Source organism: Pongo abelii, chromosome 11 (genome assembly GCF_028885655.2).
Source record: "Pongo abelii isolate AG06213 chromosome 11, NHGRI_mPonAbe1-v2.0_pri, whole genome shotgun sequence".
NCBI classification, from domain to species: Eukaryota; Metazoa; Chordata; class Mammalia; order Primates; family Hominidae; genus Pongo; species Pongo abelii.
Window position 1 is genome coordinate 136,768,865 of NC_071996.2, and position 25,061 is coordinate 136,793,925.

At 45.2% G+C, this 25,061-nt stretch overlaps 1 protein-coding gene and 1 long non-coding RNA gene across 5 annotated transcripts in view; both read left to right on the forward strand.

The window, feature by feature from the left end:
* Positions 1–1,144: 1,144 nt before the first annotated feature.
* On the forward strand, positions 1,145–2,111 carry LOC129057900 (uncharacterized). The gene is made up of 3 exons (XR_008522673.1): positions 1,145–1,292; positions 1,459–1,763; positions 1,906–2,111. It is a non-coding gene; the product is annotated as an uncharacterized LOC129057900 (long non-coding RNA).
* An 11,262-nt stretch (positions 2,112–13,373) lies between these two features.
* Positions 13,374–25,061, forward strand: part of ATG16L1 (autophagy related 16 like 1) — a 43,564-nt gene continuing 31,876 nt past the window's right edge. The window contains exons 1-3 of one of the 4 annotated variants that reach the window (XM_009238242.3): positions 13,374–13,652; positions 17,807–17,900; positions 24,821–24,926. In XM_009238242.3, the coding sequence (XP_009236517.1) occupies positions 13,538–13,652; positions 17,807–17,900; positions 24,821–24,926 (315 nt within the window). In that variant the 5' untranslated portion in view covers positions 13,374–13,537. 4 annotated transcript variants of the gene reach the window in all.

The following is a 25,061-nucleotide window of genomic DNA, read 5'->3' on the forward strand; positions in this document are numbered from 1 at the left end:
TCAAGATATGAATTTGGGGCAGGGGCACAAACATTCGGTCCATAGCAGCATCCTTGAGGCAAAGTTCATCAGGGGAGTCCCACGTGTCACAGGAGTCATTCTGCCTTAGCAGCCCTGCTGTGCTTTGTCATTGGTTGGGAGCAGTGGTAAGAAATGTGGACACAGCTTGAATGTGGTGGTGGATTCAGAGCACAGCATCAAGGGCTGTCAGATGATTGTATTTCCCCCAGCAGGAGATCTGAGAGATACAAGTTCAAGGTCAACACACAGGCTCTTTTTTATGAAGCAGGAGAAGGAAGGCACAGATTGGTAAGCTTGCAGGCTACGGAGTCCACAGGCTGGGTTGGAATCTGCCTACCTCTTACCCATCATGTGCCCCTGGACAAGTTACCTGTCTCCCTGAGCCTCACTTTCTTCCTCTGAAATAATAATAATGGTCATACCTATAAAGCACTTACTGTGTGCAAGACACTGTTGTCAGTATTAATTCATTTAATCCTGGGGCACAGAGTTTAAGCAACTTGCCTAAGATATCAGAGGTGATAAGTGCTGGCATCAGAATTTGAACCCAGATCCCAGGCTACATTGTCTTTGTGAAGTAGAGCCAGCAATAGCACCAACACGACTATGCTGTTGTGAAAACTGAGAAGAGAACAATTGTAAAGCATTTAGCCTCACACATTGTATACATTCAATAAATGTTACCTTCTGTTACTGGCATTACTAATTATTATTATAGAAGGTACAGACTGAGTTTTTCTTTAGTGGTTTCGAAGAAACACACTTTTCATCCCAATGGTCTCTTCTGACAATAACTAGTTTCCTTCATATGGTGGGAAAAATGGATCCCACGGTGACAATGTAAAGTGATCCCACCTGCAGACATTCGCCTTGCTTTGGCTCTACGCTCATCAGATGTCTTCTGAGGATAACATGGTGTTCTGTGCACACTCCCAACAGGGTAAAGGGGACACACCATTGATAGCCTACCCAGCAGCCATTTCCTGCTTCTTCCTTCCTGAGAAAGAACCAGTTTCCTTCAGATATTATTCTGGTTCTCTATTGTTGCATCACAAACCACCCCCAAAACTGAAAACAACAATTCATTATCCTGTCTCACAATTCCGTGGCTGACTGGGCTCAGCAGGGTGGTTCCTGCTTGGGGTTTCTCATGTGGTTGCAGTCAGATGGCAGCTGGGGCTGGGGTCCTCAGAAGCCTCCACTGAGCTGGACATCCCAGGTGGCCTCTTCATTCACGAGTCCAGAACAGTAGAAACCGGCTCAGTATCTCGGTATCTCGGTATCTTGGTATCTCTCTCTCTCTCTCTCTCTCCCCCCCCCCCGTGTGTGTGTGTGTGTGTGTGTGTCTTTCTCTCTCTTCTTGCTCTCTCTCTCTCTCTCTCACTTGTTGGCTTTCCACACAGCCTCTCCACATGACTCTCTTGGGCTTCCTTACAGCATGGTGGTCTCCCTGAAGTCGGGCTCTGTAGATGCTGGCTGGTTTATCACAGAGCAAGCATTCCAAGAGACTGAGAAGGAGCTGCAAGGCTTCTTATAACCCAACCTTGAACCTCATGCAAAGACGCTTCCTCCGCATTTTATTAGTTACGTAGGAGCAACCCAGACTCAGTCCAGGGATTACCAGGAGGCATGGTGTGGCAGACTGGGAGTAAGGGGAGCTTTGGAGAGGAGCTACCGTGGATACCCCTTTCCCACTCAGCCACAGGCCTCTGGGGCAGCCAGCCTCACCCTCCAGCCTAAAGGTGAACAAGATGGGTCTAAAGGTGATGCCTCCCCCTTGCCAAGAATGAGCATGTGACTCTGTTTTGGTCAATGAGATATAAGGGGGATGTCTGCTGGGCTTCTGGGGAAAGTTTTCACATTCCTAAGAGTCTTCTTCCTCAGGTCACGCTCGGATTTGAATAAGTTTTCTGGAGCTGCTGCAGGCATTTTCCATCAGCCTGAAGACACCATCCCTAAGAAGGGCAGAGCAGACAGGTGGAAAGACCCAGGGCCCTGGATGGCACAATGTAGCCCATCCACAGCCAACCCTGAAGCCCACCCTACTTTGGGACTCTCTGTTATCTGAAATAATAAGCCGAGACCACGTCTCTCTCTCTCTATATATATATGTGTGTGTGTATATATATATATACATATATACACATACATACATATATACGTATGTGTGTATATATATGAGTGATATGTGTGTGTGTGTATATATATATATCACTGAGGCTGGAGTGCAGTGGTGTTATCACAACTCACTGCAGCCTCAAGCTCCTGGGCTCAAATGATTCCACCTCAGCCACCCCTTAGCTCTCCTTTGCACAGAAGGCTGTACAATAGATGGCTGTCTGAATTTGGCCTGCGGGCCATGTTTTGCTGATCCCTGGTTTAAAATGTCAAGGAGTAAATACTGCTGACACAAGAATGCTGACTTAAGGCTGCTTGTCCCTCTAATCCCCACTGTAAATTATCATTATAATTATCCACTGATGCTCAGGTTCACAAATCTGCAGATTGTAATTTACTTTAATTCTTGCTTGAGTGAGAGGATGAGTTTACCTTAAGCTTAAAAGATGGTAACTTTTAAGACTAAGGTAATGGATGGGAGGTGGATGCTGGGCTTCTGTAAGAGAAGTCAAGACTTGCAAGGAGAAAAATATTCTTACAGGTTAATAAGGCAAAGGAGAGTCACTAGCAAGAATCAAAGTGCTTATTGTCTTTTAGATACTTCCCCAGCACCCCACTTCCTGACCAAACCATAAAGGTCACTTCCTCTTGCCTCCAATACACACACCTTTAACTGAGAAACCTTAATTGGGGTGGGTATCATGTTGGACACCAAGGAGATGGGGACCTGAGGGAAGAGAGATAAAAAGAAGTAAAGAAGGCTGGGCATGGTAGCTCACACCTGTAATCCCAGCACTTTGGGAGACCGAGGCAGGCAGATCACCTGAGCTCAGGAGTTCAAGACCAGCCGGACCAACATGGAGAAACCCTGTCTCTACTAAAAATACAAAATTAGCTGGGCGTGGTGGCACATGCCTGTAATCCCAGCTACTTGGGAAGCTGAGGCAGGAGAATCACTTGAACCCAGGAGGCAGAGGTTGCAATGAGCTGAGATCATGCCATTGCACTCCAGCCTGGGCAACAAGAGCAAACCTCTGTCTTAAAAAAAAAAAAAAAAAAAAAAAAGAAGTAAAGAAGGCTGGGCATGGCGGCTCACGCCTGTAATCCCAGCATTTTGGGAGGCCAAGGCAAGTAGATCACTTGAGGCCGGGAGTTCAAGACCACCCTGGTCAACATGGCGAAACCGTGTCTACTACAAATTAAACAACAAAAAAAAATCATCCGGGCATGGTGGCACACACCTGTAATCCTAGCTACTCAGGAGGCTGAGGCATAAGAATTGCTTGAACCCGGAAGGTGGAGGTTGCAGTGAGCCAAGATCATGCCACTGCACTCCAGCCTGGGTGACAGAACGAAACTATTTCCAAAAAAAAAAAAAAGAAAGAAAGAAAAAGAAGAAAAGAAAATAAAACATGTCAGGAGGCAGAGGGAGAGACTGTGTAAGGGAGAGGGTGTGGCCTACTCTGCCCACCAGGGTGTGATTAAGGAATGTACCTCCATGGTCTGGGCAGACCCAGGCCCTAGGGAAAGCTCAGGGGTAAGTTGAAAAGACCATGGAAGCCACTCCTGAATCTCCACCTCAATGTGGACTCTGTAAGGGCTGGGCCAGATCTCTTAAGCCTGAAGCAAAGGACAACTGAACATCTTCCAAGGTCCTTCCTGTGCTTTACAGGCTAGACCGTTCTGCCCTGGACTGGACTGTCCCACACTTCCAGGAGAACAAGGAGAACCCCATGCTCTGGGGTTTCCCTGGTGTTTGGAGAAGCCATTTATCCATGCAGACAATTTGACAAAATGAAGAGAGATATGCAAGGATTTCTAAGGAAACTTTAGCTGTGGGGAAGTTTCATTAGAAACTGAGGTCCAGTGTGCACTTTGGGATCAAAATATTTCCTTATTGAAAAGAAGAGGCTCAGAGACAAAAAGCTGGAATGCATGGGACGTCACATGCCATGCAGAGGGGCCAGTCCTGGAGCCCCGTCTCTGCAGGAAGCTGTGTCCCTGGGTGGCTCCTCCTGATTTGGGGACCAGCCTCTCAAAGGCAAAGTGCCCGGGCGTTCAGATTTGCAGAGCAAGTTAGAAAGTTAGACAAATCGCTGTTCCCATTTTTGGCCCTCATAAAGACAAAATGTCAACTTGATACTAAAGCAAAGACCCATATCTCATGGCATATGATATTTATTTATTGATTGAATCAAAATCAGATTCCACTGCTGCATACTGTCTGGTTCTGCTGTATGAGAATGCAGTAATGGTTAGATATGCTGCAGAGCTATTCATATCTCGTGAGTCATTGGAACAGTGCGTTTTGAAATGGTGTCCCTTCACTTTCTGTTTAGGGGGAAAAGAGGAAATAGTTCTATGACAACAGCAGTATTTTCTAATATTCTAGGTTTATTCTAATATGTCTTTTTTCTTTTTTTTTTTTTTTAGACAGAGTCTTGCTCTGTCACCCAGGCTGGAATGCAGTGGTGCAATATCGGCTCACTGCAACCTCCACCTCCCAGGTTCAAGCAATTCTCCTGCCTCAGCCTCCTAAGTAGCTGGGATTATAGGCACCTGCCACCATGCGCGGCTAATTTTTGTATTTTTAGTAGAGACAGGGTTTCGCCATGTTGACCACGCTGGTCTTGAACTCCTGACCTCAAGTGATCGCCTGCCCCGGCCTCCCAAAATGCTGGGATTACAAGCATGAGCCACCATGCCCTGCCTATTCTAATATTTCTAATTGTAATTTTGGAGTTATGATTTTTTGGGGGGGCTATGATTTTTGGGGGGTTATGATTTTTTAATTCGAAATTTCTCCCACCTGCAGATACTATTATTTAGAGCAGAGCTTAACTTACTCAAAAGTTCATGAGATCTCCAATCCAGAAACTTTTCCCAAGAAGCCTGGACATGGATTGCTGGTAAACACAAAAACCGCATGGAGGGCAGAGCAGCCGGTTGACTCCCCCTTGTCAATATCTTAAAGTGGAAAAGCTTGACTTAGTGACTGTCGTTTTGTCTGCGCAGCCCTGGTCTTTTCTTAGGCTTGCCTGCTTGTATTAGTCTTGGGTAGCGAGTGAAGATAATAGCTCAGTGTAAACTAGCTTAAGTGACCTGCGGGACTGTGTTGGCTCAAGTCCTGGTGGGGAGAATAGGGCTGGGCTAGTTGCAGGAGTGGCTGGAACCAGGGACTCTAACTCCATCAGGGCTCCTGGCTTCTCATCTCTACTTCTCTCTGTAGGATTGCTCCATTGTTTTCAGATTGGCCTTTTCATGAGACAGGGGACACAGCCACTAGCAGATCTAGATCTAGATCCTTAGACTTCATGACCAAAGAAGAAAAGGGACCCTCTCCCCTGGATCCACTTTAAAAATTCCTGTGAAGGATGGTGACTGAGAAGGGTTCCTATGCCTATCCCTGGGACCAATTTGTTGCAGGAAGGGATGGAGAAATACCATTAACTAGCAGGAGGGTATAATCTGTTACCAAAAGAAAGGTGGAAGGCTGGGCCCGGTGGCTCATGCCTGTAATCCTAGCACTTTGGGAGGCCAAGGCGGGTGTATCACTTTAGGTTAGGAGTTTGAAACCAGTCTGGCCAACATGGTGAAACCTTGTCTCCACTAAAAATACCAAAATTAGCCAGTCAGGTGGCACGCATGCCTGTAATTCCAGCTATTCGGAAGGCTGAGGCACAAGAATCGCTTGAACCCAGGAGGTGGAGGCTGCAGTGAGCCAAGATCTCACCACTGCACTGGGTGACAGCCTGGGCAACAGAGCGAGACTCCATCTCAAAAAAAAAAAAAAAAAGAAAGAAAGAAAGAGAAAGAAGGAAAGAAGGAAGGAAGGAAGGAGAGAGGGAGGGAGGGAGGGAGAGGGAGATTGAGAGAGAGAGAGAGAGAGAGAAAGAAAGAGCAAGCTAGCCAGGCCAAACAGAAGATGTGTTCTACCTGTCCCTTCTGGGAGCTGTCCCTTCCCCTCCATCCAGAGGAAGCTGTCCTGGAAGACTGGCCTGCCCCTTTGCCACAAGGATTCTTAGATACGGGCACCTGCTGATCCATCAGAGTCTTCTCCCAGAAATTGAGAACTGGAGCTCAGAGGCGCCAGCTCTGTTTGGCTGCTTGTGTGTACTGAGGAGCTGTCAGAGGAACTATTTTTTTACCTCGAGGATGGGAGAACTGCGAAACACAAATGGCTGGGCCATAAGACGAGAGAAGAAGGAAGCAGCAACCTGTGGAGAAGCGGATGCAAAGGGCTGAGCACGCTGGCTGATCTGCATCCTGATTGCAGTGATTCCTGGGATCCAGCCACATCTCTGCTGCCAGTCTCTGCAGCACACTGAATGCAGACAATAACCCCCCTTTTTCCCTTAAGGTAGCTCATATTGCACTTCTTCTGCTTGCTATCAAAAACATTCTAACTAACCGATACACCATCTCAACCTAAAACAGTCTCAGCCCTCATAGCCTGACACACAGCCAGTAGCATGGCGAAGCGGGTGAGTTCTGGCACCAGGCTTCCTTGACTGTATCTTAGTTCTGCTTTTTCCTAACTTGTGACACCAGACACGTTGCTCTGCTTCTTCCTAACTTGTGACACCAGACAAGTTACTTTTTTTTTTTTTGGATGGAATTTCACTCTTGTCTCCCAGGCTGGAGTGCAATGACACAATGTTGACTCACTGCAAACTTTGCCTCCCAGGTTCAAGCGATTCTCCTGCCTCAGCCTCCTGAGTAGCTGGGATTACAGGGTCTGCTATCATGCCTGGCTAATTTTTTTGTATTATTGGTAGAGATGGGGTTTCACCATGTTGGCCAGGCTGGTCTTGAACTCCTGACCTCAGGTGATCTGCCCGCCTCACCATCCCAAAATGCTGGGATTACAGGCATGAGCCACTAGGCCTGGCCAAGTTACTTAACTTCTATATGTCTATTTCTTCATCTCCAAAAAGGAGATATTAATAGTACCTACATTATCGTGTTGTGAGAATTAAATAAGTTGATCCACGTAACACAGTGCCTGACATGTAAAAATCACTCCATAACGTTAACTATTATTTGTAGTGGGAGATTGCGGTAGTGTCTAGGAGAAATTTTATCATCTCTTTAAAGATCAAAGAAACAAACCAAGGAAGATAGCCTCCCCACCTCCACCACAGATCACATTCCCAGCTTGCTAGAAGCGTCATGTTGAATCCTCTGGCCGGCATTCCAGACACTGGCTGCCAATATGCAGAGGAGATAAAGATCTCCAAGAAAGTTGAAATGTTACTAAAATGCTTGTACTGTAGTATAAGGATAATAACACTTCCTCAGACATCATTTTAAAAGTATGAAATTTGGCCAGGCATGGTGGCTCACACCTGTAATCCTAGCACTTTGGGAGGCCGAGGCAGGTGGATCACTTGAGGCCAGGAGTTCTAGACCAGCCTGGCCAACATGGTAAAACCCCGTTTCTACTAAAAATACAAAAATTAGCCAGGCCTGGTGGCGGGCACCTGTAGTCCCAGCTACTCAGGAGGCTGAGGCAGGAGAATTGCTTGAACCTGGGAGGCATAGGGTTGCAGTGAGCTGAGATCGAGTCACTGCACTCCAGTCTGGGCAACAGACTAAGACTCCATCTAAAAAAATAAATAAATAAAAAATAAATAAATAATATGAAATCTGCCAGGCAAAGTGGCTCATGCCTGTAATCCTAGCACTTTGGGAAGCTGAGGCAGGAGGATTACTTGAGCTCAGGAGTTTGAGGCCAGCCTGGACAACTTAGTAAGACCCAGTCTCTACAAAAAAACAAAACAAAACAAAACAAAAATTAGTCCCAGCTATTTGAGAGGCTGAGGTGGGAGGATCGCTTGAGCCTGAGAGTTTGAGGCTGCAGTGAGCCATGATCGCGCAACTGCACTCCAGCCTGGGTGATAGATCAAGACCCTGTCTCAAAAAATGAAATAAAATAATATGAACTCTGAGTGTCAACATATATATGGAGTGAACGACATGACCTGCATGTGGTTTAATCTATGTACACAGAGATTCTTTATAATGAAAATTTCCTGCCGTGCGCATATATGTATATACACAAAAGCAACGACCCTAAAAAAAAAAAACAAAAAAAAACAAGGGGCAAAAGAGCCAAGTAACATATGCCTATAAGGGAGCATTGTTATTATCATATAAGAAATAAGGTTTGGACCCGGCACAGTGGTTCACGCCTGTAATCCCAGCAGTTTGGGAGGCCGAGATGGGCGGGTCACTTGAGGTCAGGAGTTCGAGACCAGCCTGGCCAACAAAGTGAAACCCTGTCTCTACTGAAAATACAAAAAATTAGCTGGGCGTGGTGGCAGATGCCTGTAATCCCAGCTACTCGGGAGGCTGAGGCACGAGAATTGCTTCAACCCAGGAGACGAAGGTTGCAGTGAGCCGAGATCATGCCACTGCACTCCAGCCTGGGCAACAGAGTGAGACCTTGTCTCAAAAAATAAAAATAAATAAATAAGTAAATAATGTTTGGAAGGCTCAGTGGTGTGTCTGGAAACCTGTGTTAGTTGATTTCTTGACTATCCTTTGGTTTACTCTAGCAGCTATCGGGTTTATACAGTAGACAGTTAACACAGTAACACAGTTAACTTAGTTTGTTTTCACTTTGAGTAATATAATTTTGGGAAGAGCTGAAAAGGAGTGGAAATAAAGAAAGACTAAGATAATTTTTTAAAAGAATAATAGGAAATGAGATTTTAAGAATAAAAGCTAGAGAAAAAACAACAGAAGATAATTGAATCCCTTTGGTACTGCCATCAGGCCGGCTCTTTGTACTTTATGTTCCTTGCATCCATAACTGATACATGTTCCAATCTCCCTTCCTAGAGTGAGTTCTTTGAAGTTAGGATGCCTATCCCTATGCCCAACCCACACTGGAATTGCACTGTTTTTTTAACCTGCTGAGTGGAAGGTAAAGGAAATCAGGAAGACCCAAAGGGCAGAGAAAAGAGTAAATAGGACAATAGTTTGAAGGTTGGCCCTTGAATTCCTCTGAATTGGAGCGTAACTAGAAGATCTCACAGATGAGATGTGTAGGCATCAGTGATGGAGGTGAGAATCTCTTTGAAGTTTTTAGCAGTGGAAATGCTGCCACAGAAGTGCTGTTATGTTAAAGCTGGTGGTACTTTGGTTCAGTGAAACTAGACTTTCCACAAAAAAAGTCCTTTGATAAGTGACGCCTTTTCTACTTCCTGTGAGCAAATTCGTGAGGCTTAACATATTGCTACAAGAATCTTGGGATATTTTACATTTCTCTTACATCCATTATAGGCAGTCAGACTCCATTTCACAGATGCTGCTTCCCAGCAAAGCATGCTGAATCCTTTAGACAATCACTATTTACCAGAACAAATATAAAAACTCTCAAGATCTGTTATTTGTCACTGGAGTATTCAGACAACCTATTTCCTCCTCCTTCCTATTACTCATCCCCTGTATTACTCACCCTCCATCCAGTCATTCCCCTCAGGGCCTGTGAACACACCTGAAGCCTCCCCATCACTGACTTTGCTCTTCACCAGGTTGCCCTCCCTATTGGCTAATTTAGGAGTGAGTCACATATTACTTAAAAATTATTCTGTTTCATGTATTCTAGTCCAGTCAGACTGCAGTGACATCCAGAACAGAGACTGGATGATGGAGTGCAGTGGTTAAAGGCACAGATGCCAGAATTAAATTGCCTGTATTTGAACCCAGGTCTTGCCACTTTACTAGCTAGGTGTCTTCACGCAAGTTACTTAACCTCCCTGTGCCTCAGATTCCTCGTCTGTAAATAAGGATGAAGATGCTACTGAGCAGGATTATTGTGAGGAGGAAATGAGTTATAATATGTGAAATACTACTCAGAAGAATGCACAGCCCATAGCACTATAGAAGTGTTCCTGCTTATTCGTGATCTCCCAGAGTCTACCATGCTTTGAAATAAATGGTTTTATCAATAAATATGTGTTCATTTCTATAACTTTTTTTTTTTTTGAGACAGAGTCTCATTCTGTCGCCCAGGCTGGAGTACAATGGCACAATCTCGGCTCACTGCAACCTCCACCTCCCAGGTTCAAGCGATTCTCCTGCCTCAGCCTCCCAAGTAGCTGAGATTACAGGCGCCTGACACCACGTCCAGCTAATTTTTTGTATTTTTAGTAGAGATGGGTTTTTGCCATGTTAGACAGGCCGGTCATGAACTCCTGACCTCAGGTGATCCACCTGCCTCAGCCTCCCAAAGTGCTGGGATTACAGGTGTGAGCCACCACGCCCGGCCCAACTTTTTCATGCATACGTAGTATACATATATAATGTCTACCTATTAGAAAATGCATATAAAATACACATATAAGAAAAAAAAACCAGCAATACCACTGCCTACAGATAATACTATTATTAGTATTTTCACATATTCCATTCATTAATTAAATAACATTTACTGAGCACCCAATACATAAAGGGCTTCATGCTCTTGCTGGAGATATAATGATGTGCAAAAACAGACACAGCTCTTGTCTCATGGAGTTTACAGTCTACTGAGGGAGACAGACCTTAATCAAGTAATGATACAAATATATGTGAACCTATAACTGGGATCAGTGCTATAAAGGAGAGGTACATGTGTAACAGGGAGATAAGATCTGTAACAGGTTGTGAAGGTCTCTTATCCTACTGTTGTGAGGAAGTCACTACTGAAATGAGAATGAACACACAGAAATTAATTTGGAGAAGTCAGAAGGGAAGATGTGCCCAACACAGTAAATCCAAAGGCCCTGCAACGAGAGGGAGCACAGTAAGCAGAAGGAAGTAAGAGGCTTCAGCATGGCTGTGGTTGTGTGCTAGATAAAGCTGGTGAGTTAGGAGGAGGGCAGGACTAGCAGAGCTTCATATCCTTTCTTTAGAAATTATTCTTCATGTGTTCAACAAATATTTGTCTATGATGAGCTAGGGACATACTCATTTTATATAAATTGATTTATGACATATACTGCTGTTACTATCAACAATTTCCAGCAATAAATGTACAGTAATTTAACCAATCTCTTATTGTTGGAAATGTAGATTTTTTTCTCCAACTTCTCACCATTATTATAAACTGCAATTACTTTTACACCAACCTAAAAACAATGCTGCAACAAAGATTTTTGTATGTGGACATGTGTCCAAATATTTCTTGGCATAAATTCCTGCAAGAGGAATTGCTGGTTAGGCAAACTGCAAATTTGTAAACATATTTTTATATATATAGAGAGAGAGTCAGGGTCTCGCTCTGTTGACCAGGCTGCTGGAACACAGTGGTGCGATCACAGCTCACTACAGCCTTGACCTCCTAGGCTCGAGCGATGCTCCCACCTCAGCCCCATCCCAGTAGCTAGGATTACAGGCACATGCCACCACACTCAACTATTTTTTTGTATTTTTGTAGAGACAGGTTGTGTCATGTTGCCCAGGCTGGTCGGTCTCAAATTTCTGAGCTCAAGTGATCCTCTCACCTTGGCCTCCCAAAGTGTTGGGATTACAGGTGTGAGCCACCATGCCCAACCTTGGAAACATATTTTAATCATAAATGTGGAAAATTAACATGCTCAACTGTCAAGATTTGGTGTAATGGTCTTTTAAGGGTGGTGCCACTGCTGCATTTGAAGGCATTCTCGGTCACTTTCAGAACTTTTTCATTTTCTTCAGCGTGTGAGGAAGTCACTTCTATTTCTGATCCCACTGGATCCTTCCAACGACTTCAAGTCCACTCAATACTGACCACCAGTGAACCATCTTTAACTATAGTGCTAGAAGCCTGACTGTCCTCCTCTCCTCAGCCTAAGTTCTTCTTATCTGTCTCTGAAGGACCTTCCTCTGGGCTTGAGACACACTGGAAGAGAAGGTTGTTTCTGATATTCCTTTCCTCTTTTGGCCACCTATTTTGTCTGGTTCCATTTTCATGCAGTAAATTCACTAATTGTTAAAGGCAGATGGAGCTCCAGCAACTCTATTACAGAACTGGGTTTTCCATTCTACTGAGCTTGTTCACAGACACAACTTTCTCAGGAGCCAGTGTGTCTTCATCTACCCCTTTCAACATCTACAGCCTTAGATTACCTTCTAAGGCTCCATTTACTGTCAGGCCACAATTTCTAGGATTCTAACGATGAAGACAAACTCTGATACACAATTCACATCTTTCTTAGCTCCTGTTTCCAGTTCTCTTCTCCATTGCAAACAAAAACAAAAAACCCAAACAAACCACAAAACCTGTTTCCAAGTTCAGTGGGACACTCTTGCCAACGCACCCTGACTTCAGGTATGTAAGAATTAAGAAACACGAAAAGCAGCTTAACAGTCAAAGACAGGTTTATTTTGGAGAATAAACCTGAGGGGGGCTTCTTGTCGATTTTGGTCAGGAGCGTTTTCTCTTACACACTAAGGGTGTTTAAGGGTTTACGAAGAAGTGAGCTTGTTGCAGGTTCGTAATGTTTCTATACGAGGGAAAGTTTATTACAGGGTTGGAAAGTCTCTGGCCAGAGGGGAGGCTATCTCCGGGTTGGCATGTTTCTGGTTGGAAGTGGGTTTATCTTAGGGTTGGAATGTTTCTGGTTATGCTGACATTAGCCATTAGGCTGATGTTTTTGGGTTGGATTTAGGCGGTTTCTTAATCAAGGGGAACTTAAAATGGTGGCAGTTGTCCAAGATGGCAATGCTTCTGCTGTCAGGGTAGGCCTTGGGAAGACACCAGGTGTCTTTGTAAACTTAGGTTTCCCCTGTACCAAGCACAGTGCTGACTGCATTACATGGGTTTTTCTTTTTACTATTCGTGACAACCTTCTGAGGTAGGTATCATTACTGTCCCCATTTTACAGATTAGACAACTGAGGCTTAGGGAGGTTGTCACCCATCCACAGCCACAGAGCTACTATGGAGGGAACCCCATTTGTTCCTAAACTGCGATTAAAAAAAAAAAGGTTGGGGGGAGACAGGCCAAGAAAGAAAACACAGAAAGGGTTGAAAAGCAGCAAAATAAAAGTAAGCAGTCAGGCGGAAGCGGCCCCTTTCCTGCCTCCTTCCCGCGCGGACCTGGACCTTGCGCAGGGCCCGTACGCCCCCAAGCGGCCGCCTCTCTGCCGCTGACGCTTCCGGCTACAGGCTGGCGTCACTAGCGAGCGCCCTGCGCAGGCACCGGCCCCTGAGCCCGTGCGGCGAAATACGTCGGGTGAAGGGGAGGGTCTTCCGGCCCTCTCGAAAATCATTTCCGGCATGAGCCGGAAGACCGTCCTGGATGGCCTTGGTGACGGCTAGTGTGTGGAGGTGAGCTCCAGGATTGCGTGGTTGCCTCATGCTGCAGGCTGCGGCCGTCAGCCCCCACTCGCATTGGTGGCCCTGAGGTGCCGGGGCAGCAAGCGACATGTCGTCGGGCCTCCGCGCCGCTGACTTCCCCCGCTGGAAGCGCCACATCTCGGAGCAACTGAGGCGCCGGGACCGGCTGCAGAGACAGGCGTTCGAGGAGATCATCCTGCAGTGTGAGCGGCGCCGGTGCGGGCTGGGAGCGGGGCGGGCGGGCCCCGCGGAGGCATGCGGGGCGCCAGCGGTAACCTGAGGCCGAATCCCCGGCGCCGCCCGCACACATGGCGGCCGCCCCGGGTAAACCGCGCTTGGGACGCCGCACGCCTTTTAAATGTTTTTTCTAACCTGCGTTTTATCTTTGGAGGATTTTCCCTATTAAATTGTACGATCTTTGTGGGGAGGCAGAGTTCGTGTTTGTATTTGTAAATCCCAGTAGCTCATACAATGCTTATGCACTTAAATAGGTCCCAGAAACATCCCATCTATGGGGTCATGTTAATGAAACGGTCGTGGACTTTAAGTCGCAGAATTAACATTGCCTTCTCGATGCACTGGAACGCGTGGCCTTTGATTCCTCAAACTTACTTCCCTTACTCCACCTTGGTGGATTTTTTTGCGGGGAGACAGGGATAGGGAATCAGGGTCTCGCTGTGTCGCCGAGCCTGGAGTGCAGTGGCGGAGATCACGGCTCACTGCAGTCTCAAACTCCCAGGCTCAAGTGATCCTCCCACCTAAGCCTCCCGAGTAGCTGGGATTACAGACGCGCTTCACCACGCTCGGCTAATTTTTTTAAAAAAATTTTTTTGGAACGAGGTCTCACTGTGTTTCCCAGGCTGGTCTCCAACTCCTGGGCTCAAGCGATCTTCCCACCTCGGCCTCCCAAGTGCTGAGATTATAGGCGTGAGCCACCGAACCCGGCCCCACCTTGGTGTTAATATCTTAATATCTTTTAGGCGGGACAGAACCTTTACTGTTACTGAAATCTTCAGTATGAAAGAGGTGGTTTTCTTTCCCCTTACTGCTTGCAGCTTAAGGGTACAGAAATGTTTGTACCTTTACCTAAATTGTAATGGTCCTAAGGTGGTTCCATCTGCCCCTGAAAGTAAACCTGACAACTTTCTCAAGTTATGCTGATGATGATATTCAGAATAATAATTGCTGCCTTTTATTGCATTCTGATTGTGCAAAATCAGTAGTTCTCAAACTTAGCTGCACATTAAAATCACCTATGGATCTTTTAAAAATTACAAATCCCAAGCCACACCCCAGACCAACAAAATCACAAGTATCACAGTACACAAGTATCAGTGTGTGTGTGTGTGTTTGTGTGTTTGTGTGAGATTAAGCCTAGAATTGCATGCCAAGTTATCAGTGTTTTTTGGTGCTTCCCAAATGACTACTGTGCAGACAGATGTTAGTACTGTGGTAAGTATTTGCATGTGTTATTTCATTTTATCTTTCCCAAAATTCTGTGTATGAAGCAGGAACTGTTATTGCCATTTTCACACATGGAACTGAGGCCAAGAGAGATTAGATAACTTCTGAGGTTGCACAGCAGGTTAATGGTGGGACTGGGTTTTTTTTTTTTTTTTGGAGTCAGAGTCTTGCTCTGTCACCTAGGCTGGAGTGCAAGTGGCGTGATGTCAGCTCACTGCAACCTCCACCTCCCAGGTTCAAGAGATCCTCCTGCCTCAGCCTCCCTAGTTGCTGAAACTATAGGCAAGCACCATCACGCCCGGCTAATTTTTGTATTTTTAGTAGAGACAGGGTTTCACCATGTTGGCCAGGCTGATCTTGAACTCCTGACCTCAGGTGATGTACCTGCCTCAGCCTCCCAAAGTGCTAGGATTACAGGCATGAGCCACCGTGACCAGCCGGGACTAGAATTTGAACTCAGGCTTGATGACTAACTTTTGCATTTGCTCTTCTCACTGGCTCCCCCAGCAAATGGTTCTTTGCTTTCACTGCACCCATTGTTTTAACAAAACTAAGAAGAAAGGGGATGCTTTGCTGTTCTAGGAGACCCTGAAGAACAGTGCTGTTTCAGAAAGCCAGAAGCACAAGAAGTCCCTCTTACTCAAAACATGATTCCCTGACAGATGACATAAATCAGTTCATTAGGTGCTTATTAGGTGCTTATGCTTTAAAAGCTAATATCCTTTGAAAGTCAAATTGGGTTGGAGGCTTGACTCACCCCTCACTGAACATTTTCACTTACTTTCTGAGTCTGTTTTGCCTCATCTATAAAATGGGGATGAAGCTTGCCCTGCCCACTTCATAAAAACAGTGCTGTGCATATAAGTGCTTTCAAAGCCATCTGTATAATAGCCTGTAATTGTAAAGCGTTATCTCTTTGACACAAATGGAATGTTTTCCTGCACTTTGAAAATGGCGTCTTGATGGGGCAGGAGCATGTAGAACAGTCAGAATAAGAGGTCAGTTGTGGAGAGAAGATAGCTTTAAAGGGTGCTAGAGTAGCGAGTAATGCCTGCCTGAGGGACCAGGACAGGAGACCGGGATGAGAAGCTAACAAGGGGCAGGAGAGTGAGACAGGCTTTGCATGTTAAGATCTTCTGTTTAGGCGGAGGGATTGACATTTAGGGAGATCATTTCTATTATAGTTTGTGAAACACCTTCATTCCACTCATTCCAGCCTTCCCAGGCCAGTCAAGTTCTGACCCTCCATCAACCTGGAGTCTATTCTCTGTTCAGTCCATGCCTTTGAGTCTGAAGAGAAAGGTGGAAAGAAGCGGTAGGGGGAGGGAAAGGCTTCCCTCCATCTCCTGCCTTCTCTTCAGGGAGGAACCTTTGGGAAGGACTCCTTTTGAATGCCTGTGTTTTTTGAAAGAACCTAAAATTATCACAGGGCACTAAGCTTTGGTTTAACATCTGAAGGTCTTACTAGAGCCCTTTGACACTGGTGGATTTTAAACCATGATTTCCCAGGTTGAAACCAATGTCCAGTTTGGCTGAGCTAATTCGTTTGACTAAGAGATGAGAGTGTTTCTACCCAGGAGTTCTCTTTTCAGGTTCAAGAAGTGGGACTCAAAACTCCTTAAAAGGAGAAACAAGCTCTTTTAACAGGAATAGTCACTAGCATAAACCCTGTCTTGTTCTGCTTGGTACCTGCAGAGCAGGTACCCACATCTGATCTTACTGGTACCTGTGTGCCTATTACTCTTATTTTTTATTTCATTTCATTTATTTATTTATTTAGAGACAGTCTCACTCTGTCGCCCAGGCTGGAGTGCAGTGGCGCGATCTCAGCTCACTGCAACCTCTGCCTCCCGGATTTAAGCGATTCTTGTGCCTCAGTCTCCCTAGTAGCTGGGACTGTGGGCAAGTGCCACCATGCCTGGCTAATTTTTGTATTTTTAGTAGTTTCGCCGTGTTGGCCAGGCTGTTCTTGAACTCCTGACCTCAGGTAATTTGCCTTCCTTGGCCTTCCAAAGTGCTGCGATTACAGGCGTGAGCCACAGTGATAGGCCTGTGTGCCTGTTACACTGAACTACATGTTCTTTCTAATCCTGTCTTTTGAATTTCTGTACTCTGTCTCCTGTCAAATTTACTGTGTTTGGAAAGAGAACTCATTTCCTCTCTAAGCTCTCCTCTCCTGTGTTCTCTCACACGTTAGCGTCCTCCGCCCAGTTGCCTGAGTGAGGAGCCTCAGAATAATCTTTGACTTTTTCCCAATACAGATCTGTTAGTGTAATGGCCTGCTTTTATAATCTCTTATTTAACCATTGCCAGTAAGAAGAAGTCTAAATTCCTGACCCTGTTTTTTCCTGTGTTGGCTCCAACGTTTATTTCCAGCCACTTACCAAAAGACTCTGTTATTCCTTCTGCATGGCCCATCATCTTCTTTTAAGACTTAACTCACGTATCACCACCTGTGACACCATTGATAAAAATGAGTACAGAGTGTATTCTCTGTACCTTTTTGTACTTGACTGAGTTAAATGTTAATTAACTCCATGTTGGGGAGTGTCATTTGTATTTCTAGTTCCCTGACCTAAAAAGTAATTAGATATGTCAATTTATGGTAAAGTTCTCCTGTCTTACTTATAGGTACATAGCATTTCACTTTGCCATTGTGTTTAGTGTGTTTTTCTTTTTTCCTCCCAAGGTAGAAACAAAAACTTTGGGGGTAGAAGGCATTTTCAGCTCCCTTTAATAGGGAAGACATTCTTGGAGGTGACTCTATAGGTTACTATGGCTGAGGAATGTATGTTCCTGTATTTTATCCTTCAATACATGACAAGGTAGGTACCTAGCAAGTGTACATACGTTATAATAAATAACTTAATTTCTGACTTTTTTATTTTAATAGATAACAAATTGCTGGAAAAGTCAGATCTTCATTCAGTGTTGGCCCAGAAACTACAGGCTGAAAAGCATGACGTACCAAACAGGCATGAGATAAGGTATTTTGAAACTAACTTGTATTATTTATGTTTCCTCTAATGAAATTTATCTCAGTTCAGTTGTCACTTCTCTAATTTAAAAGCAAATCAAGTACTATTTCTGTGTTCCAGTTTTTGTTAGCTCCTTTCAAATAAGAACTAAAACCATGTAATTAAAATTGTTTTTTAAAAGGTATGTCATACCTAGAAAGGTTATTATCAGTACAGTGCTCTGAGCTTGAGAAATTTCTTATGGCAGGTTCACGTGGTAACCCTAGGTCAGTTTCTCATCTAACCTGCCAGGATTCATGTTTTTTTGTTTCTTTGTTTGTTTTTAAATAATCACAGACAAGTTAAGTATTTCTGAGTAGGTTTATGTAGAACCTGTTAATATAGGATTGATTGGCACATACACAAAAATTGCTTTTGTGCAGTATGGGTCTATTTGATCCTTTTTAGGTTGGTGTTTTTTTCGACATACAAATGGTCCCCAACTTGCAGTGGTTCGACTTACAATTTTTCTTTTTCTTTTTTTTTTTTTCTTTTTTGAGACAGTCTCACTCTGTCACCCAGGCTGGAGTACAGTGGTGCGATCTCAGCTCACTGCAGCCTGCAACCTCCACCTCCCGGGTTCAAGCAGTTCTCCTGCCTCAGCCTCCCAAATAGCTGGGACTACAGGCACCCAGCACCACACCTGGCTAGTTTTTGTATTTTTAGTAGAGGCAGGGTTTCAGCATGTTGGCCAGGCTGGTCTCGAACTCTTGACCTCAAATGATCCACCTACCTTGGCTTCCGAAAGTGTTGCGATTACAGGCGTGAGCCACCGCGCTGGCCAGCTTACAATTTTTTTTGTTGTTTTTTTTTGAGGCGGGGTCTCGCTCTGTTGCCCAGGCTGGAGTGCAGTGGCGCATTCTCAGCTCACTGCAAGCTCCACCTCCTGGGTTCAAGCCATTCTCCTGCCTCAGCCTCCCAAGTAGCTGGGACCACAGGCACATGCCACCACGCCCGGCTAATTTTTTGTATTTTTAGTAGAGACGGGGTTTCACTGTGTTAGCCAGGATGGTCTCGATCTCCTGACCTCGTGATCCGCCCGCCTCGGCCTCCCAAAGAGCTGGGATTACAGGCTTGAGCCACCGCGCCTGGCCCAGCTTACAATTTTTAACCTTTATAATGGTGCAGAAGTGATACACTTTCAGTAGGACTGTACTTTGAGTATCCATCCGACCATTCTGCTTTTCCCCTTCAGTTTCGTATTCAATAAATTGCATGAGATATTCAACAACTTATTATAAAATAGGCTTTGTGTTAGATTATTTTGCCCAACTGTAGGTTAATGTAAGTGTAACCTATGATACTCAGTAGGTGAGATGTATTGAATGTATTTTCAACCTACTATGTATTTTCAACTTCTGATGGGTTTAAAGAGACATAGCCTCAGTAAGTAGAGGAACATCAGTATTAGTAGATTGTGAAATCAAATTAGCAGATTACAGTAAGCTCTTATTTTTCTTTAAGAACTAGATTAGAAAAATATCAGTGTGTGCTGGGAACGGTGGCTCACACCTGTAATCCCAGCACTTTGGGAGGCCAAGGCGGGTGGATCACAAGGTCAGGAGTTCAAGACCAGCCTGGCCGAGATGGTGAAACCCCATCTCTACTAAAAATACACAAATTAGCCGGGCGTGGTGGCGGGCACCTGTAATCCCAGCTACCCAGGAGGCTGAGACAGAGAATTGCTTGAACCTGGGAGGCGGAAGTTGCAGTGAGCCAAAATTACACCACTGCACTCCAGCTTGGGCGACAGAGCGAGACTCCGTCTCAAAAAAAAAAAAAAAAAAAAAAATACATATATATATGTTGGTGTGTATTAATAGAATATTTCATGAAATACATATTTGTTCATGGCAGGGTATTTGTGTTTACTGGGTCATTTTTGTGCATTTATATATATTTGAAGTCTTATTGTCCTCTTCCATAATATTAATTGTGTTTGCATGTTAAATTTGGTATGGGAACAGTAGCCATTATTGCTCTGAAATCTCGACACATTTAGCAATTGTAAAAACAAGGTTGGTGATTTATGGTGTCTAGAAATGGTAGCTGTAGCCTGATGTATTTACTCCTAGAGCTGTAGCTGCTCTCATGTCCCCTCATCTGGCAGGATGGTCTCCTGGTAGAGGACGGAGTGGGAAGGATACCAGAGAACAGATGGCTTGGCAGGGCCTAGCTTCCATCCTTGCTTTGTAACAGTTCAGGAGATCCTGCCTGGCTGTGGCCCTGGGAGGCCTTCTGTAGTACTTAAGATATTAGTTTTAGTATTTTGGTTAATTTTAGGTGTAGATAATGCTGTTTCACCATTTTCATCTAAATTCATCCAATTGAAAACTAAAAACATTTCTATCTGATTAAACCCTTAATGACTATATTCTTGTATTCTTTATCTGTTAGCCAAACTCATGTGCTTGGAATATGCAGCCGTTCTTTTGGCTGAATTTCACTGGGATAGTCTTTTTTGAGGCAGGGTCTCCCTCTGTTGCCCAGGCTGGAGTGCAGTGGCATGATCATGGCTTACCGCGGCCTCAACCTCCAGGGCTCAAGCAATCCTCCTGCCTTAGCCTTCTGAGTAGCTGGGAGACTACATGTGTGCACCACCATGCCAGTCTAATTTTTTAATTTTTTGTAGAGATAGGGGTCTCACTGTGTTACCCAGGCTGGTCTTTACTCCTGGGCTTAAGTGATCCTCCCTCCTCAACCTTCCATTAGTGTTGGGTTTACAGGCATGAGCCACCACACCCAGGTGGATGGTCATTTAGTTGGAGATCTTGTAAACCAGGTTCATTCAGCCCACACACAGCAAGTTAATCACTGAGATGATGGGTTTTGTGAGAGTTTATTCATAACGTGGCCAAGCAAGGAGGCAGGAGAACAGGTCTCAAATCCACCTCCTTGAAAATAGGGATTGGGGGTACTTATGCAGTAGAAAGCAGGGTGGTCTAAAGTGTGGGAAGAGGTGATTGGTGGGTAGGAAAGATGAGGTAATTGGGGCTTCCACGCGAGCATAATCTAGCTATGTGGTTCCTCATAGGACACATGGAGAAAATGGTGGCGTTAGCATCATCTGAGGGAGGAGTGTTTTGGCCCTCTGATGTCAAAAGATCACCTCTTGGGCATTCACACGGGCCTAGTTGAAGGGTTGGGGGTCTCAACCGGCTTTAGTGAGCAAGAGCTGCCTCCTAGTTCCTGGAGAAAAACTTTAAGCACCAGTTATTGTAGTGAGCCACAGTCACTTATGATTTATAAGGAAGCTAGTGGAAGTTTAGTTATATATTGTTTGGCAACTCGACTTGCTAGTAGGAGTTTGGAACTAGAAAAAAGTGATGAAAAGCAGGCAAGGCAGGTTGAACGGTGGGCTTCATCAGGTTACCCCTTGTTCAGTCTTTCCATTTCCACAAACATTATCCATAATAAGCCTGCCCTCCTGACTTCTTTGTTTCCATTCGTGGTATCGTTGTTTTCCACGAGTCATCTATGGTTCCTTCTTCCCTCTGGATCTTCCCCTCTCCATATTCCTTTATTCCTCATATTCCCCATATTCACCAAGCCCTTTGGTTCTCCACCCCCTAGCCTCTTGCATCCTTTGGTTTGCATGTATTTTGCCACCTCCTTTGTTTATTTATCTTCTTATTCCCAGATTGTGGTGAGAGCCTCATTCACTCAATAGACTACTGTGACCGCAGTGTGGGTTGGGCATTAGGGGTGTAGAGATGAGTAAGCCAGAGTCCCTGTTCTGAGGAGGAGTAGAGTCTAGTGGGGGAGACCACTCAAAGGGACATTTGCTAGATAATGTAAGGGTGTTCACAGAAGCTGGGCACTTTGTTGGTTTCCTTTCCGCTCCTTCCTGTCTCTCCAGAGTTCCTGCCTATCTCATCCTAATTAACCGTAAAACACTGCACACTGTGCTTAAATAGTGATCTGCATCAGTTATCAGACTTTCTCTTAAGTATTTTCATCACTTTGCCTACAGTTTAAAATCAGACTCTTCAGCCTTGAAATTGTTTATTCTAAGCATGGTTCTTGGACTAGTGACATCTTCTGGGAAATTGTTAGAAACAAAAATTCTTGGGCCCCACCTCAGACCTACTCTATTCGAAACTGTGGGGGTGGGGCCTGATAATCTGTGTTTTCAGAAATGCTTTAGCTGATCGTAGTGACCTCTAAAGTTTGAGCACTACCACCTTTACTGCTACTCAGACTTCCTGGAACCAGCAACATTCCCATCACCAGAGCAGAAAGTGAGAAATGCAGATTGCTGGGCCTTGCCAGGAAAGCAGGTCACCTGTTAGTGGGCTCCAGGAATCTGTGCTTGAAACATGCTCTCCGAGTGATTGTTTTTTCTACTTGCCGAAGCACCTTAGTGGGCTGATATTCATTGTAAGTAAAATAAGAAGTCCTTGGAGGCTTTGGGTCATGGAAAGAGCTGTATCCTACTTGCCTTAGTCTCTCCTAGCATTTCTGTTGAGTTCTGGGTCTTGGTAGACTTTGAAGTTTAAGCATCTAATCCTGAGGCTCCTCTGCCTGATGATCTTGCCTCCATTTTGCCCTTCCTTGGAGATTCCTACTTTAGTTCCTCTTTGGAAACCCCTCCCAAAATGAAACCATCCTTGTCTGGGGGAATCTTTGCCTCTGAACATGATTAACACTTTCTGTCATCACTCTTTGATACACTTTTGTTTTTCTTTATGTTGTTAGTTTTTGTTTTGTTTTTTGTTTTTTTTTTTTGAGACAGAGTCTTGCTGTGTCGCCCAGGCTGGAGTTCAGTGGCGCAGTCTTAGCTCACTGCAACCTCCGCCTTCTGGGTTCACGCCATTCTCCTGCCTCAGCCTCCCGAGTAGCTGGGACTACAGGTGCCTGCCACCACGCCCAGCTAATTTTTTGTATTTTTAGTAGAGACGGGGTTTCACCGTGTTAGCCAGGATGATCTCGATCTCCTGACCTCGTGATCCGCCCGCCTCGGCCTCCCAAAGTGCTGGGATTACAGGCGTGAGCCACCGTTCCTGGCCTGTTGTTAGTTTTTATTTCATGAATCTGTTCTATAGCTAGCCAGCTCCTTGGAAGGCGGGACCACGTCTTACATGCTTGAGTCCAGGAGTTCGAGGCCAGCCTGGGCAACATAGTGAGATACCATTTCAATAATTTTTTAAAAGGTGGGAGAGATTTGATAATTATTCTGCCTGATTTAGGACGATTTCATGTAAAGTGTGTTCCACTTTCTAATCTCTTGGCGTTACTTCTTGGGTTAAGATTGGGGAAGTGCCAGGTTGCCTTAAGATAAGGTATTAGTTTGTGCTTAGCTATGTAATAACAATACATATAGAGATGGAAGGACTGCTGTACTACCACCTTTATCCCCCTCTTTTTATTTTATTCTAGGTCATATGGAGGGGGCAGTTCTTTCCACTCTCATTGGATGTTGGTATACTAGTGTCCAGCCTTGTTCCTTTTCTCCATGTACAAGCTTTCCCCAGACAGTGGTTTCAGCTACTCACTATAATCCGATAATTCTCACCTGTGACACCAGCCTTCTCTCGAACTATAAATCCACAGTTCTAGTTGTCTTCTGCTGTTTCTGAGATATTATGCAAACACTTGGCAAAGACTCCAAAACTGCATTGACTCTGGAGGTGATCTGAACTCACTCACTCTTGTGGCTTTAGGCACATCTGTTTGCTGACAGTGTCTACATGTTAGCCTCCAGCTTGGACTTCTTCTTGAGGTTCAGACTCTTAATACTCAGTTTCCATTTGACAATACTCAGTTTTCACTTGAATGGCCACAACTGAACTCTTTAGGCCTCCCCCAAAACCTGCTCCTCCCACAGTCTTGCCCATTTCAGTGGGTGACACCTACCTTCTACCAGTCGCTCAGGCCAAAAGCCTTGATTCATCCTTGACTCCTGTCTGTCTTCACACCCCATAGCCAATTCAAAGTCAAGTCCTGTTAGCACTGTCTTTGGAATGGATCTAGAATCAGACCGTATCTCACCTCACTGCTCCCACCCTGGTCTGAGCTGCACTGCCCCGCCCCATGTTTGCACTTCACCGTAGCCTGCTGGCTGGTCTTCCTGTTTCGGCCCTTACCCCACTGCAATCTGCTCTCCTTTTAAAACCTAAGTCATTCAGCTGCTCAGAGCCCTCCAGCAGCTTCCCTTCATGCCTAGTAAACCTCACAGCCCTCAGAGGTACCCACAAGGCTCTGCATCATTTCCCCACCTCGTCCTTGACCGCACCTCCTCTGTCCCCTTGTGCCTGGGCTTCAGTCACTCTTCCTCCAAATACACCACCTGCTGTACGCCTCTCCAGGCCCTGCTGCTGCTGCTCCCTCTGCCCAGAGGGCCCTTCCCTCAAGGGTCCACATGGCTTATTCCTCACTTCCTTACAGTCTCTAGTCATGTGTCACGTTGGAGAAACCCTCCTCAATTACGTTAAAATAGGACCCCCTCCCTCTGTTCCCCTTCTTCTTCTGCTTGAGTTTTTTGCAAGCACATGTGACTGCTGACCTCACACGTGCTCTCAGTTGACTGTCAGCTGTGTGAAAGCAGAGCCCTGCACTCATTGCTGCGTCATCGGCACTCAGGTCCTTGCTGAGCTAGTGGGCCCTGTTGGCGCCTGTTACTGGGACTTCATTCAGGAACTTTCCACCCTTTATTCCTGACGTGCCTGGTGGTCACAGTTGCTTTGCTTTTTTCCATGTGTTTCATGTCTCCTCCTTTCCACTCATAGTGCCTGTAACCGCAGCTGCTGGAGACACCTGAATGGTTTATTGGCTTTGTTAACATGTTTCTGGAGTTATGGTTTCATTGCCTAATTGGAAAGGTTTGGAGTCTCATTTCTCCCCCTCCCTTTTTTGCACATTCTCTTCATCTGCCTGGTTTGCCAATTTAGTCCTGGACATGATGGCACATGGAATGACAGTCAGCTACAAGAAATGGCCCAACTGAGGATTAAGCACCAAGAGGAACTGACTGAATTACACAAGAAACGTGGGGAGGTAAAGCTAGCCCTTTTCCTCATCTGTCTTCTGCCCTCTATGAGAGTCCTGTGGGGAGCGGGGGAGCTCAGTCACTTCTCACCAGAATTGGCAGCAGCCTTAGCCATATGTGGCATCAAAAGTCCCCTCTATAGG